Source organism: Pholcus phalangioides, unplaced genomic scaffold, assembly GCF_987345545.1.
Source record: "Pholcus phalangioides strain wild (caught in Gottingen) unplaced genomic scaffold, Ppha-v1.0 ptg000016l_1, whole genome shotgun sequence".
Taxonomy (NCBI): domain Eukaryota; kingdom Metazoa; phylum Arthropoda; class Arachnida; order Araneae; family Pholcidae; genus Pholcus; species Pholcus phalangioides.
In genome coordinates, this window is record NW_028301609.1 from 13,131,951 (window position 1) to 13,151,013 (window position 19,063).

The following is a 19,063-nucleotide window of genomic DNA, read 5'->3' on the forward strand; positions in this document are numbered from 1 at the left end:
CAGGGTGTTGCATTTACGGTGGCCAGCAGTGTACATTAGATCAGTCGACTCCAACTTTGACGCTGGGGGGGGGGGGGTAGCTGCCCTGCATATAACGTCCAGCACCCAATCAGGGCCGTAACTAGGGTGGAGAGAGCACCAACCTCTCGATGAGTATAAAAAACAAGCCTGCCGTTCGGAATCGGCAATAAATTGTAGGTCCATTGTAGGTCTAATTAGCCCTCGTGTGCGGAAAATGACCGTGGTGCGACAAAAATGATCGAATATGATCACATCATCCAATCACATATGCCAAATCCAATTGCAGAAAAAGGGAAATTTCCCTGTTTTCCTTGTTGCGTTGTTGTAGAAAGTGCTGATAAAAAGGGTTGCAGATGTTCTAGACGCGATTCTTGTTTCCACCTAAAACTGCCACCACCTAAATTTTTCCGCCCGGGGCAGTTGCCCCCCCCCCCCGCCTCCACCAATGCTGCCGATCAATCTCAATGCTGTCATCTAATACATATTTCTATAAAAGTTGTGTTTTTTTTTGAATAAAACAAAATATATTCTTCCTTTTTCTCAAAAAAAAAACCAATTTGGCGCAAATCATCCAATCACACGCCAAATCCAATTGCAGAAAAAGGGAAATTTCCCTGTTTTCTTGTTGCATTGTGTTGTAGAAAGTGCTGATAAGAAGGGTTACAGAATGTTCCAGACGATTTTTTGTTTCTTATTTTTAATTCCTTGGCTACATTTTTGCGTCACGACGGGGCATGTTTGGCGGTGAATAAGCGATCGTGAGCAAATTTATCAGACGACTGCTGGCAAGGTTTTTAAAATATGCCTGACTGCCGGTTATATTTCCCCTGGCGGCCGCGCGTGTAGGTTGTCGATTCATTATTCTCCCTGCACGGTAAGTTTCAGTTCTTGTCATTGACTTTTGTGATTGTTTTCATTATTACAAAAGGGAATTTATTTATTAAATCACCGCGTTATTAATTAATTTATTAAGCAACGATTTTTGCCTTCAAATTAATGTTATTGGTTTTAAAATACTGAGTTAAAATTACTGACTGTGATCTCGATGTGAATGGTGATACAAATGTAAACAAAAATGATCAAAAACAGCTAATTGATTTCCACTGTGACTATCGCAATCAGCGAAAACTACATATTCTAAATCCCACTGATTTCAAGTGTGGTTTGTTTACAAGCAGGGGCTTAGCCAGAAATTTCGTTCGTGGGGGGGGGGAGGGTGACCATAGTGATAAAACAATTGATTTGGCCATCTTTTTCCATTTTTTGGTCATTTTCTCACATTTCAGGGGGACCAGACCCTCCAAGTCCTCCCCCCCCCCCACTATGCCCTTGTTTACAAGTTTGCTATAACCTGCTTGGACCCCCTCCCCGTAAATACGCCTGCGTCTCTAAGTCTAATTTTTTTTAATTATCACACATGGTTGCGAACTCCTTTGCTCACCATAGGCGGAGATAGACTTGGAAGTCTGGGGGGGGGGGGCATGGTGATGTCAATTCATATATACATTAGATCAGTCGACTCCACCTTTGATGGTTTGGGGGGGGGGCAATGTCCCCACGCCCTCCCATATCGCCGCCTATGTTGCTCGCTCATACGTACTCCCATACTCTTTTGCTCATTCATACTCACTTTATGTTCACAGACATGTTTGTGCACTCGTTTACTCACGTGTACTCTTTTGGACACTTGCATGCTTGCATACTTTTTTGCTCACTCGCATGCTTGCATACCTTTTTGCTCACTCACATGCTGGCGTACCTTTTTGCTCACTCACAGATAAGCATATTCTTTAGGTCGCTCACATGCTTGCATACCCAAAAGCTAGGTAAAAGCCTCAGGAAAATGACTTTGCCCTGGGGGTTCATTATGCTATATAGATGGCTCTGTTTGTTGGCTTGCACACTGTTTTTGTCACACATTACTTCTTCATGATCTAGGTTTGGTACTTTTGATTACTCTCATGCTCACATACTCTTTAGATTATTCTTTTGGTCACTCTTACCTAGTCCCTCATTCTACGGGCAGTGGCGTATTTACGAGGGGGGGGGGGGCTTGGTAGGCCAGACAGCTAGAGTCTAGGTCAATGAGTGACCTAGAAAAGAACCTAGAGAGTTTGCAAGCATGTGAGTGAGCAAAACAGTTACTTAGGGCAGGAGCAAGCATATTAATGACCAAAAGGATGACCTACAGAGTGAGGAACATGTTCTAGGTCACTCCAATGAGTGACCTAAAGCATGTGCAAGCTTGTGAATGACCAAAACAGTGCAAGCATGTGAATAACTGAAAGAGTGACTAGAAACTAGAAGTATGGGTTGTACTCACGGGGGGCGGGGAAGAGAGAGGCCAGGCAAATTAAATACAGGGTGGCAAATTCAATGAAAGAGTAGTCAAGAAAAAGACTAGAATGGGAGAAGGGCGGCAAAATTGGAGCAACCCGCAGAAGCAGGAAATGTACATTTTTCCGCCCTCCTTCCATTCTAATAATTTTCTTAGCCTCTTGTTCCTCCAATTTACCACCTTAGACTTTCGCCCGCTAAGCCCTCCAGCTATAAATTTAGGTGTGAAGAGAAATGTGGTGTTGAGAATTAATTTCAAATCGCAATTCATTTGAATTTTATTTCTCAAGAATATTTTTAGCTGGGCTTTTTCAATAACACAATTATCCCTAGGTCGAAGTGATCTCTGCCCCCACCCCCGCAATCTAGCTTGAAGAAGTACCTGCCTATTGATTTCAAAAATCATAGTACAGTAAAACATAGTTTAAACACCTCTGTATCCTGAACCAATCATGATCATATAAACAAATGTCCACAATATTATACTTCTATATCTTGGACACCTCCTCGACACAGACAGTTGGTACCAGGTGTCCTTCTTTGATTTTGCTTTAAAAAATTCTCATTATGCAGGGAGCTCCTCATTTATGTACTTGAGGGTCCTCACCCACAAGGTAGGCCTATACATTAAGACTGACTGTTGGTATTATTCCAATAAAATGCAGAGACTAATATATTCTAGTATGTATAAATGGCTGCTATGGTGGTCGAGTGGTCATAGTGATGCACTCACATTGCTAGGATCCAGGTTTGAACCCCACCATCCATAGTGGGTGGTCGACTGAAGTTAGTTTTCTGTGATTCTCAACTTCGAGGCACAAATGTGAGCCGATTTCCCCCATTAAAAAGTCTCCCCAAAGAGAGCAACAGGCCTACAACAATACAATTATTCAATCATTACACTTCAGTCATAGTTAGAAAAATTGATGGCAGATGGAAGCATTACATGCAACAAACATTACACAGAAACAAACTGCATTGCAGGTTCACTACACATACACACACATTCCAACATGTACCAATTCATTAGAAATTCCACAGGGATATGGACGAGGTGCATGTATGGTTCAGTAGCAGTAGTCCGTATAGGTGCCCCCCCCCCCACACGTCTTGTGAGTATAGGTAGGTGTTTTGTAATGCTTCTTAACCCGTGTAGATGGCACACCAACCTCGCACTTCTTCTTGTGCGTACTTGCAAAGGTTCTTGTTTAACTTGTACTGCTGATACATAAACATGTCATTTACCTCATTGTACTCCTAATTACACATTAATAAATTTAAAAATAAAAAGTTTTTAATATGTCTCATATTCTGACTACGAGCTTCAGGATAAGACCACACGTATAGAAGAGCATAGACTTGGTTAAGAGGGTGCAGAGAATTGCTACGAGGGTGAACATGGGGTTTGAGCTAGAAAATGGGACATTATTTTTCTGAATATGTTTAGAGGAATGCAGGTGTTGGGAGGGAGGGGGAGGAATATGATTGAAGTGTTGAAAATTTTCAACAAGAAGGGTAGAACGGCCATACAGCACTGTCAATGGAACACTTTGAAAAGAAGACATCAATATCAAATGGTAAGGGGAGAACTCTACATTGTGGGAACTGTCAAAGGGAATTTTTTGGGGGGATTTTTTTCTCATGGGGATTGGGAATATGCCCTTGTGTGTCATATATTCTACCACAGTTGACAGGTTTGAAAAGAAATATAATATTCATACGATATATATGTATGAAAAATTGGCTGTGTATTTTTTTTATAGAGAAGTATTTAGTATAGTATTTAGTAAGTAGATAGTATTTTTTTTTTATAGAGAAGTATTGATACTTAGGAAAGGAAAATTCACCTCTGCTTTCATGGAGACTCTAACTCCAGTCTTGTGTGCCTGACGAGTGCTATACCTCTAAGCTATGAAAGCAGATATAATATTCCATCTTTGGTGTATATATATGCTGAATGACTTGGTGCCATATAGATGGCAGCAACATTCCACTAACAGCTTGCAAATGACAAGGCCACTAGATGGCAACATATATGTAGAGAGAATTTTTCTCTATATGTTGTCGCCATCTATCACATATATATAGTAGGTCCACCGCAATCGTGGGGGTTACATTCCAGGTGTGACAGCGAATATGAATAACTGAAACCATAGTTTTTTTTTTGCATACAGTCGGCCCCCATATTCGCGGGGGTTACGTTCCAGAGATGACCGCGAATACGGAAATCCGCGAATAACCAAAACTATAAATTTTTTTGTCTACCTCGTTTATTGAACAGCATGAGAAGAGCAGGGTAACGCAGAGGTATAAGGGAATTTAAAAGAGGGTACAGTGATTTTTACTGAAAGAACATTGTGATTTCTGTTTGCCGTTTCTTCTTCTTTATATCATCAAGTATGTTGGAATATGATGGCAAGGCTTCCTCTACGAATTTTTCTACATGTGAAGAGCGTAGCATAGAGGGATCTATGCCATGAAAACAATCTATTGCTGATTTGAACGTGCGAAGCCCTTCCGCTGTTACTCATGGTCAACTTGTCTTTTACTTCTTTATCTTGATCTTCTTTATCTGATACTGTTTCAGGATCAGTCAACTGCATTAATTCCTCCTCAGCCAATACCCTTTGAACTGCTATTAATTAGTTGTTCGACTTCTATATATCCATATTATTGAACCCTTCTCCACCCACCTGTTTCGCTAACGTGACAATGTCTTTTATAGTCTTTTCAATTGGCGTTGTAGAAATGGTTGTGCCTTTAGCGCACATTGTGACCAAAGGTTAATCCAACCCGAGGTGACTGTTTCTGTCTTGGGAGCTGCCATGGCTCTAGTGATGACAGTAATGTCATTAGGGAGCCATCCAAAAATGAGCCATACTAAACATGCACAACTCAAATTTTGTAAAAAAAACACATGAATGACGATTTTTGAGTGTTGCAAAAAATGAAGAAAATAATCCAATGAATGAAAACAAACCGCAAATATGGAAACCGTGAATACGGGGGGGGGGGGGCGATTGTATATCATTTATTGAACATCATGAGAAGAGCAGGATGACACTGAGGTAGAAAGGAATGTAAAAGAGGGTGCAGTGATTTTGTTGGCAATGTTTTCTGAAAGAACATTGTGATTTCTGTTTGCTATTTCTTCATATCATCAAGTATGTTGGAATATGTTGACAAGGCTTCCTCTATTAATTTTTGTACATATGAAGAATGTACCATATAGAGAGATCTATGTCATGAAAATAATCTATTGCTGATTTGAACTTGCGAAGTCCTTCCACTATATTACACATGGTGAACTTGTCTTCTACTTCTTTATCTTGATCTTCATCTGGTACCGCTTCAGTTTCAGGAGCAGTCAGCTGTATTAATTCCTTCAGAAACACATGGATCCCGTAGGTGATGCAAAGTTTTCGCTGCTGCGGGTGCAGCTACGGCCACTAAATTTCAGATTCTTTTTTTTATGTAAATCTCACCGTAGATTCATTGATTCTGTAATGGCGGACCACAGCAGCAGCAGTTGACTTACTTTCGCCAAGCATATCCAATTTTTCTTGAAAAGTTTTCACTTTTTTTGTCTTTTCGAAGCATTATCAGTAGCACTAGAAAAATTTGCCATCCTAAACACGCAGAACTCAAGTTTTTTTAAACAAAAGATGTGAATGGCAATTTGCTGAGTGGTGTCAAAAAAATTTCCATTAAAGGAAAACAACGTGAATTTGGGGGGGGGCAACTGTGTAGACGCTCCAAAGAGTAAATATTCTATCTGTATCCATATCTTAGAGGTAAAACACCCCTCCGGCATACGAGAGACCAGGGCTCAAGTCCCTGTGAGGGCAGAGTTATGGACTGCTATGGATCTATTGACATCCTCAGTATGACCGTCGGATTGACATCTGACACTGTAGGATAATCAGTTTTATTATATTGAATGAATGAGTGAACAGTGATTTAGTTCATTTTTACAAAATTGGGTTTGAGGAAGCTGCATTTGACCACTGGGCTGGGTCGAATATTTGTGCTTTAGTGGTGAAATCATGAGGTAGGAAACCGAAATGTGGGGATAATTGCCCTGAACAGAGTTTGTTTCGGTCCTGCGAATCCTGAAATATTCTAGTGTTCCAAAAACATATTCAATTAGGTTACCACAGGTTGGCCACTCTTGGTAAAAATTCAATAGAATCTTGTTCAGATGAACTTCAATATAAATTTGATATTTGTCTTTCCACTATTTCTCATTGGAAGCAATGTTGCGTCCTGTGGGATTGAACAGACTGAGGAGGGAGGGAATTAGAAGCTGCAACTTGGGTTTCTATAAGTTAGCTTATCGAGTGGGGGTATATATATTTTTTTTAAATTTCCTGAGGGAAGGGTGATGAGAAAGTTTAAAAGCCTTTGATGGTTTTATGAATTCCTCTTTTTAGGACAAAATGACAATTGTATATGCGAAATAAGAAACCTAGTTCTCCACTTTCTAGAAGCAATGACTAGTTATAGCGAGTCTTTCTGTGACAGGTGACACTGTCCAATCCGTACCTTCTCGTGGTGCAGCTGGTAAGTTGCCATGTGTAACACGTGGTGAACGGATGCAGATGGGCTTCCTCCGACCCGCACTGGCCAGCGTGGAGGACTACGGCCAAAAACCCTCTAAAAAGAAATATGTAGAGGAGACCTTCATCCAGCAGTGGATTGAAAATGGTGGTTGATGATATGATCTGATTAGGAGGAGGTGGTCTGGTGAATCTGGAAAGCATCAAGTTGCAAAGAAACCATATAAGACTAATTATTTTTACCTCATAAACATTATCTTGGGAATTTTCAATGAATTTTTGCATGATGGAAATCGTTGTGTGCCTATATGTGTGCTAACATTTCAAAATTATGCATGTTTTGTGTTAGTACTGGGACAACATATACTTTGACCTTTGAAGAGCGAACCACACCCCACTTCCCATCTCAGCAAAGATATTGAAGTTTAAAGGACAACATATACAGAAAAACTTAATAAAGTTGGCGCTCACTAATAACGATTGCCATTGTTCTATCGAAAACAGACGTATTTAGTGGTTCTGGTATCTGAAGGAAAACAGAATTGCTGTGAATCAGGACTTATCATGCCAGTTGTAATGAAATGTTCACTATAATGTGGGGTTGTTATGAGAAGCAAAGACTGTGTATATAACATGTCAGAAACACTTGAATCTATTTGCTCATGTTAAAGAGAAATATAAGTAATAGTTTGGGTTCAAGACATATTTAACTAAACAGTTTTTATGTCTGCCATTGAAAATAAATGTAATGAAATGTAATAATTGCTAAGGCTTAATGGATCTTTCATGTTGATGTCTTAAAAATAAATGCATTCGTTTTCATTTTTCCCTTGTAAATATGTAACTTTTTATTTCTAGTAATCTTCAAGAAAATGATAGATATGATGCAAGCAAATGATAGAATATGAAATTTGTGACGCCAGAATATCATGTGCTGATGGTCATAAAACGTAAGCATAAATTCTGTAAAAGAATTTTCTTGCATTTGTTTTTTCTTTCATTTATCCTATTGTAATGGCTTGTTTCCCTCACAATCCATTATTTTAGTATGGATTAAGCACAGTGCCATCATATAGACTGAGGGTCTGGCTTAGAGAAAATTCTATAAGGGCAGCTACTTTTCTGAGAAGAAATTAAACCCTTTCATAATTTTTTTTTTTTATGGTATGAACAGATGTAGTAGACTCCGGACTGTCTGACCTAATGTGGTGGAAGAGCGGGCCAGATAACAGAAAAACAAATAGGCTGGAATTCTATAAATGCTCGCTTCCTACTCCCCCCCCCCCACCCATTCATTGAAAATACCCTTTTTAAACCAAAACCTGCTTTTAATAATATTTTTCAACTTCTGAATACAGACGAGTACTTAATAAATGCTTGTTATATACTGAACTGTGTATGTTTTAAAAATGTATTACAAAATAAATGATTCAGGAATAAAAATATTTGGACACCTTTCCGGATAAATTATATTATGCCTAATTTGATTGCAGGAAACATAAAACCATGTACACTTATATACATTGGCATACACAAAGGGGGTGTTTGGGGTTCTAAACCCCCCACCCCAAGCCAAGATTATAGTGTTATTTTGCGGGAAAAATTTTTAAAAACTCTCCCTCAGAAGGGGGAAAAATTTAAAACCCCCCTCGAGAAAATTCTGCATATGCCTTTGATTATATAACATGTCATAAATGCCTGAATCTATTTGCTCATGTTCAAGACAAATGTAAGTAAGCGTATGAATACATATGCTTTCAAAATAAACAAAACATTAACGTAAAAGTAGGTTTGTTTCTTATAAAATTATTTAAACTTATTTGACTGTTAATTGATTAATAATTACGCAAATGTCAGAAGGTTGGCCTAAGATGAAAGTGTCAAAACTCATTTTTTAGTTTTTTGAAAAATTCCTTGATAGATGACTGCTTCTCTTCTTTTAGCCCTCTTCTGCTACATGATGTCCTTTCTCCACTTACTCTAACCCACGTAAAACTGGTTTTGCAGTGTGGCTAGCACAGCATAGGAGATTTCAGTGGTCGATTTTGCTTAGCCACATCCTAAAACCAGTTTTTATGCAGCTTTAGAATCACAAACAATTATGTATGAATTTTTAACTAGGCCGGATAGACGAGAGTCTACTGTATAAATGGAAATATGGTTGCTAAACACTCAGAACCATTTCTGAATAGTTGAACTGTGATTTAGTTGATGTTTGAATGTTATACCTAAACACTCATAGCCAATTTCTTGAAGGTCATGTTTTCTTTAAACAAACATTGACGGTTGCATATGAAAGCCTCCAAAATTTTATTTTTAAAAATGTACGTTGAGTAACAGATGAGCCAAAAAAATACTGGGATATCTTTGCTTAATACAAACATGTGAACTATTAACATCCCTGGCTGAGACAAAATTACAAAAAATTTTCCCCTTAAATAAAAGATTCTTTACTCCCCAAAATTTCTCTTCATTCAATTCCACAGTGCAGTGCTTCTCAATTATGGGTCACACTTCCTTTGTCTTTCATGGAGTTGACATGCTTTAAAACTTTGTAATTAACTTTACCTCATTAACTCACAGATTCACTTTTTAGCATATTACCAACTCAGATTTCGTGTTTTCTTATTACGTCACTAAAAGGGTAGCAATTGTATTTACAAGATCTGTATGTTTGCCATATGTTTTCTTATCACAGATGAACCTAATGCTAGGGTTCTAAAACTATTTCCACCTGTAGTGTCCCTTTCCGTAATCAAAGCTTATCTATAGATCCCAGTGTAGTTTTTAACAAAGAATCTCTATGAAAAACCTGTGTGGGCTGCTGCTTCACATCGCACTAAGATGCTGCAGTACACAGTTTGAGAACCCCTGACCTAATGGAATGAATTCACCTTTAGCAGTAAAGGGGTGGGGCCTTTAACACAATACTCGCATAAAACCAAAATTTGGGTATTTGCAGATTTTACTTCCAATCATAGGCGGAGATAGACTTGAAAGGCTGGGGGGGAAGGGATCATGATGATAACAACGACGCCAATTCCTTAGATCAGTCAGTTCCATCAGTGATGTTGGAGGGGAGGGCCTCATATTTACGCCTATGCTTCTAATATGGAAGACTGATTGCTGGCACTTCTCGAGCACAAAAGAATCAAATCATAAATATATTCAGGTACCGCACACACTTTCAGGCATGCACAAATTCAGAAATTCTCCAAAGGAATGTTTACAAAGTTTTATTAAAAAATTTTGAAACTTTTAATTCTTCTAAATTTGTTTAAAATTTGTTTAGTAACAATAGATAATACCAATTTTCTTTCAAACCTTGTATACGCATCATTTACTTAATTCTTTCACTGTGTACTTATTTTAATATTTTTATTAGATTTTTGTTAAGGGTAAGTGTTAATAAATTTTAAAACATCCAAGAATTAACTATGAGCATAATTTAACTACCATAATTTCCTAGGCATAATCTGCACATGCAAACTTAGCTACTTTGAGAAAAATATGCATATGGAAATTTCATTTACCAATAATTTAATTGCAATGAATAAAAGGCATTATTGGTCATGGTTTTTTATAAAAAAAGTGTGATGATAAAAAAAATATTTCTATTCCATCCTTTCAGAAAAAAAAAAAGATATAGTAAGGCAGCTACCTGTAGCTAGTACTAAAAAAATTTGATGTTTTTTCAATGTGTAATCTGCAGTTTATATGTAGAAATTATGGTACCTATCCCTGTTTCCAAATCCCCTTTGTTTTTTAAATAATTTTTCAGTTATTAAAAAATATTTTTATAATTTCTTTAATTTGGTCTTCACTGGGTTCAACTGTATTTTTTTTTTTTGGTACACTTGTAATTATACAGAGAAAAAAAATTGTATTATAATTTTCTAATTTGGGGCATAAAGAGTTAAGCGTAATTATTAGGTCTGTAACTCTGATAAACATATACACTGCTCAAAACAATTAGGGGAGCACATGGTTTTAACAAAATTACGTGAAGATGTATACCGATAAGTAACATAAAATGAATCATCCATAATTTAAAGCCTAGCAGGAAACGGAAGAAGTTCATATGCAAATCAAAGTTCATGACGTCAAAAACCAGAAAAAGTAGATAAGGGCAGAAATCGGGATGTTGCAGAAACGTCTGTTTTACTGCCGTAACTGTGAAATTCGATTGCGCAGTATTTTTTTTTTTTTGAGACAAGGTGACTTGAGGATGTCTCAACAACGTGATTTACCGGAATCCATGGCATGGCGTGTTATAGGCAGACTGGAATCCGGGCAAACATAACGTAGTGTCGCAGATGCTGTTGGAGTCGCCAGAAGTGTTGTTGCAAGGCTGTGGAATCGATTCCAAGAAACAGGAAATGTTAGACGTCGACCAGGGCAAGGTCGGCCACGCTCCAACTGATGACCGGTATATATGGTTAACAGCCCGTCGAAACAGAACAAAGAATACTACGCAGCTGCAAAGACGGTTGCTCTTCGCAACAGGACGAAGGGTGTCCAGCCAAACAGTACGTAATCGGCTTCATGAGGGAGGGCTCTATGCACGTAGGCCAATGGTCTGCATTCCGTTGACCCCACGTCACCGTGCGGCCCGAAGAAGGTGGGCTGCTGAACATCGAGATTGGGAGCAACATGATTGGAGCCAAGTGCTGTTTACAGACGAGTCCCGATTCAGTCTGGAGTGTGACACCCTACGTGTTCTGGTATGGAGGGACAGGGGCACTCGAAATAACCCCGCATTCGTTCGTGAAAGGTCACAATACAGACGAGCTGGTTGGATGGTATGGGGTGGAATCCGCATAGGCGGACGTACGGACCTGCATATCATTCGGAATGGCACTTTGACGGCCCGAAGGTATGCAGACGAGATACTGCGACCTCATGTCATCCCTTACGCTGGAGCCATTGGAGATTCCTTTGTTTTCCAGGATGATAATTTCGACCGCATAGAGCTCGTCTGGTGGAGAACATGCTTGAAGCTGAAACAATACAGCGTATGGAATGGCCAGTGTGCTCTCCTGACCTGAATCCAATCGAGCATGTTTGGGACATGCTCGGACGACGCATTGCTGCGCGACCAAGGCCGCCTGTTACTGTCCGAGACTTGCAGATTGCACTTCTTGAGGAGTGGAACAGTATTCCCCAAAGTCTGATCGATAACCTCATCGCATCCATGGCAAACAGGTGTGCAGCAGTCTTAGCTGTTCGAGGAGACCACACGCCCTATTAAAACTCATGCATCATGTCTAAACAGTACTTTTTTTTATCGTTTACATGTAACCAAATTGTTGCCCTAAATCATCTTTTCATGTTTTTTTTCCATATTTTCAAAGAATTAAAGCTTAATTCCAAATTTTTTTACGTCTTTTTTCTGTATTGCGCATTGATACGCATGTACTATACATTGTATGCCAATACGTGGCTGTCTCACACGGTTTTCTTCACTTTTTTGCTTGCTCCCCTAATTGTTTTGAGCAGTGTAGTTGACATGACGCTACTACATTGCGCAATTTGGGGGGGGATCATGTTTATGTAAAATGAACCCAGATTATACAAATATCTCACTTAAACCAGGATTACACTATAAAAATTTGATAAAAGATCTTTACAAAACTTGAAAAAACAACCAATAAACCCATTGGTTACCTTTGCTCAAGTGTAACCGTTGAGCTTATTAGTTACATTTTTAAAACGACCAGTACAACAGGTCCCAAATATTTTTGTCTCTGCCATGTTTTATCCAATATAATGACAGATAAATGTCATAATCTTTCACAACAGTCAAACTTATCTCTCCACCCCCTCCTCCGTTTTATTGTTTTCTGTCCAAAGTTTTTGCAAAAAAATGGACAAAATCTGTCGTTAAGTGCGTTTGGCTTTGACCTTTGATGCTTGGGGGAAAAGATAGATAGTAGGTAGATAAAGATAGATGGTTTAAAGATAAAGTGTTATCACATCTACAGAAAACCTGTTGCTTAACTTCTCTCATGATTGATTTTTATCTTATTTCAAATTTCATTGCACAATTTCTTTATAGGAAAATATACAGGTAAGTTAACCTATTATTGTATTTTGGTACATGTATAAAAAATAAATGAAGGTTTTGGCCATATACAGTATTTTCGTTAGTCAATGTTCATACTGTATTATGTGTACATAGGTGCCAATGCTTCCGATTTACCTGGAAGCCTTCCGATTTTTCAGCCTTATTAAAATCTTCCAGTCAGAAATCTAATTCTTCCGATTTTTCGTATCTTTATAGAAAAATCCCTAAAAGTCCTCAAATTTAGCTCTGTTTGAATAGAAAATCCCTAAATAACATTCTTCTAGTCCTTGCAATTTGAGGCTGACTCCGTTTTCTCAGGAAAAATTTTGGGGAATCAGGATTTCAAGTAAGAAAAATTGGTAATTGTCACCAAATATGATAGTTAAAGTAAGCAAAGTGGGTAATTATTGCTAAAAAAATCAGGACAGGGAAAAACATGATTTTTATATGCTCACCCGTTGCAATTTCAAAAAAAATGCCAGGTTTTCCCTTTTTATCTGTTTCGCATGTTTTCTTTGCGGAATTTGTCATCACAGAATAAACTACAGATTTTTCAAGTCTGTGAATTGGCACCTATGTGTGTATTTGAATTATGATTTCTTTTTCCCAGCCAGGTACATTTTCATTGTAACATTATAACAAAATGAAAGAATTTTTTCATTCAGTCAATACAATGTATAATTTTTCGGAGAAGCTAAACATAATTTTTTTTAAATGGTTGATATTACAACAAAATCCCAATATAACATTTGTGGAACAAAGGAGGGTTGTTATAATGAGCATCAACTGTATTACATTTTTGCTTTAAAAAAAATTTAGTTAAAATTCCTTACTTGAACATATTTTCAAAAAAAATCTTTAAAAACATTGCCAAAAAAATTTTAAAATATTCTGCAATAAAACATTTAAAACATAATTGAATCTCAAAATAAATTTTTATTTTAAAGCAGATCCTTTTTTATGAAAGAAAAACAAAAAAAAGTCTGCACTCCAGGAAAAAGAGGAAATAGGTATTTACCCGAGCATCAAATCTGACAACCCTGATAGGAAAGAGCACACCCGTATTATTGGTGAAGGCTAAATGAATTTCCTACTGATCTTTTCTCTCGAAAGGGTTTAGGTGCTAATCTAAAATTATGAATAAAATTTATTTTCAATCTTTACAAGTTGGGCTTTGATTAATAGAATCTCTGTCAACTGAGGCACAGGGCTAAGTTAAGGTCAATTGTAATATACCTTATCACAAAAGCTGATGAAAGTCCCTATAACACTCTACAAACGCACATCTGGGCATTGGATTATGTGACCGAAATGACAAAACCTGATATGAAATTTTAAATTAAAACTTAATATTCCACCTGCATATAAATGAATCTTATGAAAAAGAAGGGAGATGAGACATGATGTATACACACAAGGCACAAACAAACAATGATTCCCAGCCTCTAAAATATAAAATTAAGAGGTGGCAAGACATGGATTTTGAAGCTGGAGCAGAAGCAGCGCAACTCACAAACAAAATACACTACATCCAAAATATAATACCAAATTTATCCAGTTGTTTTGCTAGATATATGGATGTATGTACGTACAGTGTGTTTAGAAAGAAAAATTGGAGGGGGGGGGTGATAGTATGCATCAAAGAGAAACAATATTTACTGTAAAACCTACAGTTGCAATCCACTCAGTGTCCAAAAAGTATAAAATAAATTGTCCATGTGTAAGTTTCAACAATGATGAAAAAAAGACATAGGATTCATGTTTCACAATCCATGTAGATCAGCAAAAGACTCAAAGGAAATGTTTAAAGTGGCATGTTGCACACTTTACATAGGCAAATGGAAGACTGGTGCACCCTCTTGTAGGCTACTGGTGTTGTATTGATCTTGTCCAACTCTTCTGATAAGATCTTCTGCAGAATGATTGATGGTTATGTTCTGGAGAAGTGTATCTCTGGCAGAGCAGAAATGATGTCAGAAGTTAGGACTTTTTGCTTGGTGGACAGATTTCGCTTTTCTGACACTCTGAGGAGATTGAACCCATCAAGATTAACAATATTTATGATTGAACGTATCAATCATAAATATTGTTCATCTTGATGGGTATTATCACTCCTTTAATTTTTCTAAACAGTCTACAAACACTTTGCATACACACACAATCATGGGACAATGACAACATTTTCAAATATCAATTGATGCAGCCGAGATGAAACATTCATTCATCGCAGTGTGGTGGCATACTTTTTCACTGGTAAAGCACTGTGCAGGTTAGAAAGTCAGTCAAACTTATGATTTGAAAGTATTTTTGCATAATTTTTTACAATTACCACCATACATCTAAGTTAGATTTACTCACAAAAAATTAAATAAAAATCCATCTGTTATTGGCACACAGGTTTTTGTTTTATGTTTTCTAAATTGTCTCTCTTTAACTGAAAATATCAAGACCAAGTTTATCACAAACCCATAAACTCATGACTCTCTCTGGCACTGTCTTTCCTGCTCCTCAACTATAGCAATGGCTCAAATTAACAATAGTTGATAGGGCTTGGATCGTGTAGTTAAAAAAGTAAAAAAAAAGTTAATTGAGGCTCTACTGTACTTATATGTTCAAGTACAAAAACTAACGAAATACTTTAAAGAAATTTAAGATTTTCTTTCATGTAGTTTTAAGAAGTATTTATTACTTTCTGCTTTCGCAAGTGTTTTTGCTCAGGTATGAAAAGGTTCTATTTATTTTTAGGGAACCGGCAAACTGAATGCAAGAAGCTTGAATCACGATTAATCTGATGGGAGATTGGATAAAGAGAATCATAAGATGCATTGAAAGTTCATGTACATAATTCCCAATGGAGGTGGATACAGGAATCATTATAGTGTACTGCTTCCTCTTTGTTGCCCTGGTGATATTAGTTCTGATCTTGAATCCAAGAACTTCGTCAGTGACCTACGTCAACCAAGGTAGTGCAGTGCAACCCATGGTCGAACTGTGCAATCCCTTTCTCTTGCAGTTACACAATCAGCGGGAAACGTCATCTCTAAGGAGAGTTGAATGCCATTTACAAACCAGTGTCGACTGTCTGATCCAGGCATTCTGGGGTGTCAATATTGTGGATTTGTTCTCTGTTCTTCACAAGGATCACACCCATCTAAAAAATGAGTTGCTTGATGATTCTTTATTGAAGAACTCGAGTCTTTCTCGAAGCCAATTGGTTTTGGAATCTCCGTGTGACAAGAATCTCACCTTTGAACCCGAGACCATTATTGACGAAGCTGTACTTGGATCTAACCTCAGACAAAGATATCCCTTAGTGATCTTCATCTTTCTCTCGGATCTTGTTGATGTGCCATCTGAATCTGCAGTTATTGGCCTCATCTCTGCCATCCATGTTAAGGATTCATTGGTGAAGTTAGATTCTCACATTATCGGCCAATATCTAAAGCTTGCTGACAATCGACTGTGCAGTTTATCCAATCTGTATGCTTCTACAGATCCATCTATTAGCGATGAAACCGGAGGTACATCTTGCGTTGTTTGCCAGACTGAGGTTGCCTCAATGGCCACATTACCCTGCCGTCACTTGTGTACGTGCCAAAACTGTTTCGGCCAGTTACAGAGATGTCCCATGTGCCGATCGCTGATCCATTCTTACTTCATAACTAAAGAATGAAGTATTATTCTTGCCTGCCATTTTACATAAGCCGAAGCTGTTTGTTCCTGTCTCATTCTGTGCCTTGTTTGAGTTTAGCATGTGTATTCTGAGCTTGTTACACATATATCTATAATATAGCTGCTACATTATCACTACAGTTTTTTTTTTCTAGATGCCTGTTTTATCAGAAACAGGGCGATTATGAGTGTTTATTTTATCTAATCTTTATGATTCCATAATGAATAGCCACAGTCTAGAGGAATTACCATCTCTAATTATTGTTTAATTATCATTCATTAATAATATTTAATAGCTCTATAGCCCAGTGTCTCTTTCTGAACCTGAGGATCTGTAAAATACTAAATACAGTTTGATGGGCGACTTAGTCATAATTATATGGATCTAATATTTTGTTTGCATCAGGATTGGGGTTTTGGACACATGGGAAAAACTGTCTGAAACAGTCCAAAACATCCAAGTTTCAAAATGTTATGTGGAAACCTTTGGTTTCCCCCCCATGATACTAAAATATTAAAAAAAAAATACTAGCAGAAAATAAAACTAACTAAATCAAAAATATTTCAGAAAGGTGTCATTTGGTTAATTGTTTCACCAAATTTATGGTTTTAAGCTGGAAATCTGATAGGAAATTAATATCACTCATATAAATGTTTAAATAAACACTTTTCAATTTTTTAGTTTCTCGTAAATGTTATTTCTACTTCACATTTTATTTTTCATATATGATTAGGAAGCAGGTACTGTATTTAGGACAGTGCTTGTCCAAAACCCTGCCGAATCTGCCAGAACACTTTCCTTTAGAAAATACATTATATTGAAGGTACTAAATACGCATAGTCACAGTTATAATCATTACATTATTATGAAACTAAACATAAATATTATTTTTTATTAGATACCAATATAATGATGTGAATAAATGTCAATGGTGTAGTGTTTATTTAATGCAAATTGTTCTATTTTGACTTTTCAAACTTTTTATCTTTAAATTCAAGAGTGAACTTTCTATTTTACATTCTCAATTTTCAAAACTAATTATAAAAAAGAAAAACATCCAAAGAATATGAGGCCACTATGTAGCACCTACACATGACTAACAGAACACAATTTCACAAACACTGATTACGCCTACATGATAAGACTTCAAGACTCAAAATTTTTGTTAAATTTAAATTGTTGCTCTTATGAGGCTAGAAGCTAGTATTTCACCGAATAAATTCAAGCTATATTTACAATTGTATCACATGGGGGACAGCAATAAGAAAAACACTGGAAAAAGGCTTATCAAAAGACTGTCTACTGTCTTTAACACAGTTTTTTTATTTTCGTGTCCCCCATTTCCCCCCCCCCCCAAGTTATGCATCAATTGAAATACTATTTTCAAATTTTGTTATCTTAGGAATCATTTTGGCACAGATAAGCAGCTAAATTAGTTATGTGTTATCAAATGTTAAAAGGCGCAGCTGCGCTTGATTATTAGTGTTCGATTTTTACGTAAGTTTAATTTCATTCTGTAGTCATATCTATTGCTCTTTTCTAATTTTCATGTGACAAATTTCTATTCCATTCTTGTATCTTTCATGTTTCCATAAATCTAATATTTTACCTCAAGACAGTTCAGTTTTCAATTGTTTGATAACCTGATATCAGTCATATAACCCTTTTTACATACTGTTTTGAATTTCAAAATTTTATTATATTTAATGTAATTTTAATAATATAATATAAAGTTTATTTGATTACAGAAGTTACCTCTTCATCAAATTGTAGTTTTACACTCATAGTTATAAATAGGAGGTTTTGGACAGTCAGTAAAAACCTTGCCGACCCTGGTTTGAACCCATATGAACATTAATATTTCTGACATGATTCAATAGTTTTAATTTAATTTTAATTAAAATCAAACTTTTGAGTCTGCTTGAGAAACCACCTCTGGTTTGTGGACCATAGAATGAGAAACGCTGCTCTAAACCTGATGTTTCTTTTGTCTCCATCTCTGGATAAATGAAAGAATCTCATCCGCTCTTCTTCCCACTGAGTATGTCTACCACAGATGAGGTTAAAATGTATGAAGATGATTCTTCTTGATCGGGGCTCTTCAGCCTGGAATCTTCCAACATTGAAATACTGTTGAAACTCTCTATATTTCAACATTTTTCTTTTTCTTTTTTTTTTCCTTTTTTTTTGCTTTAGGCAGATTTGAGTTTTCAATAAGTAGTTTTTACGAGAAAAAATAACTAAGACTGGGGACTAACAAATTTCAGTTAAGAAAACCAGTCATTTCTGTGGCCAAGCTCCTTAGGAAAATCTTTTTTTTTTTCAAATTGTAGCTCCTCAGACAGGATTTCTTTTTCTTTTTTTGCATTTTATAAACCATTGAGCCCATCATCACCCCTTTCTTGA

General features: G+C 36.9%; 1 protein-coding gene across 1 annotated transcript; it reads left to right on the forward strand.

Annotated features, from left to right (window-relative positions):
* Nucleotides 1-755: 755 nt before the first annotated feature.
* LOC149075087 (cell growth regulator with RING finger domain protein 1-like) lies at nucleotides 756-17,699 on the forward strand. Its single transcript, XM_089245648.1, has 3 exons — nucleotides 756-895; nucleotides 7,776-7,867; nucleotides 15,730-17,699. Exon 3 carries the CDS (start codon nucleotides 15,836-15,838, stop codon nucleotides 16,655-16,657), a length of 822 nt encoding a protein of 273 aa, XP_089101774.1. The 5' UTR covers nucleotides 756-895; nucleotides 7,776-7,867; nucleotides 15,730-15,835; the 3' UTR covers nucleotides 16,658-17,699.
* Nucleotides 17,700-19,063: the final 1,364 nt, after the last annotated feature.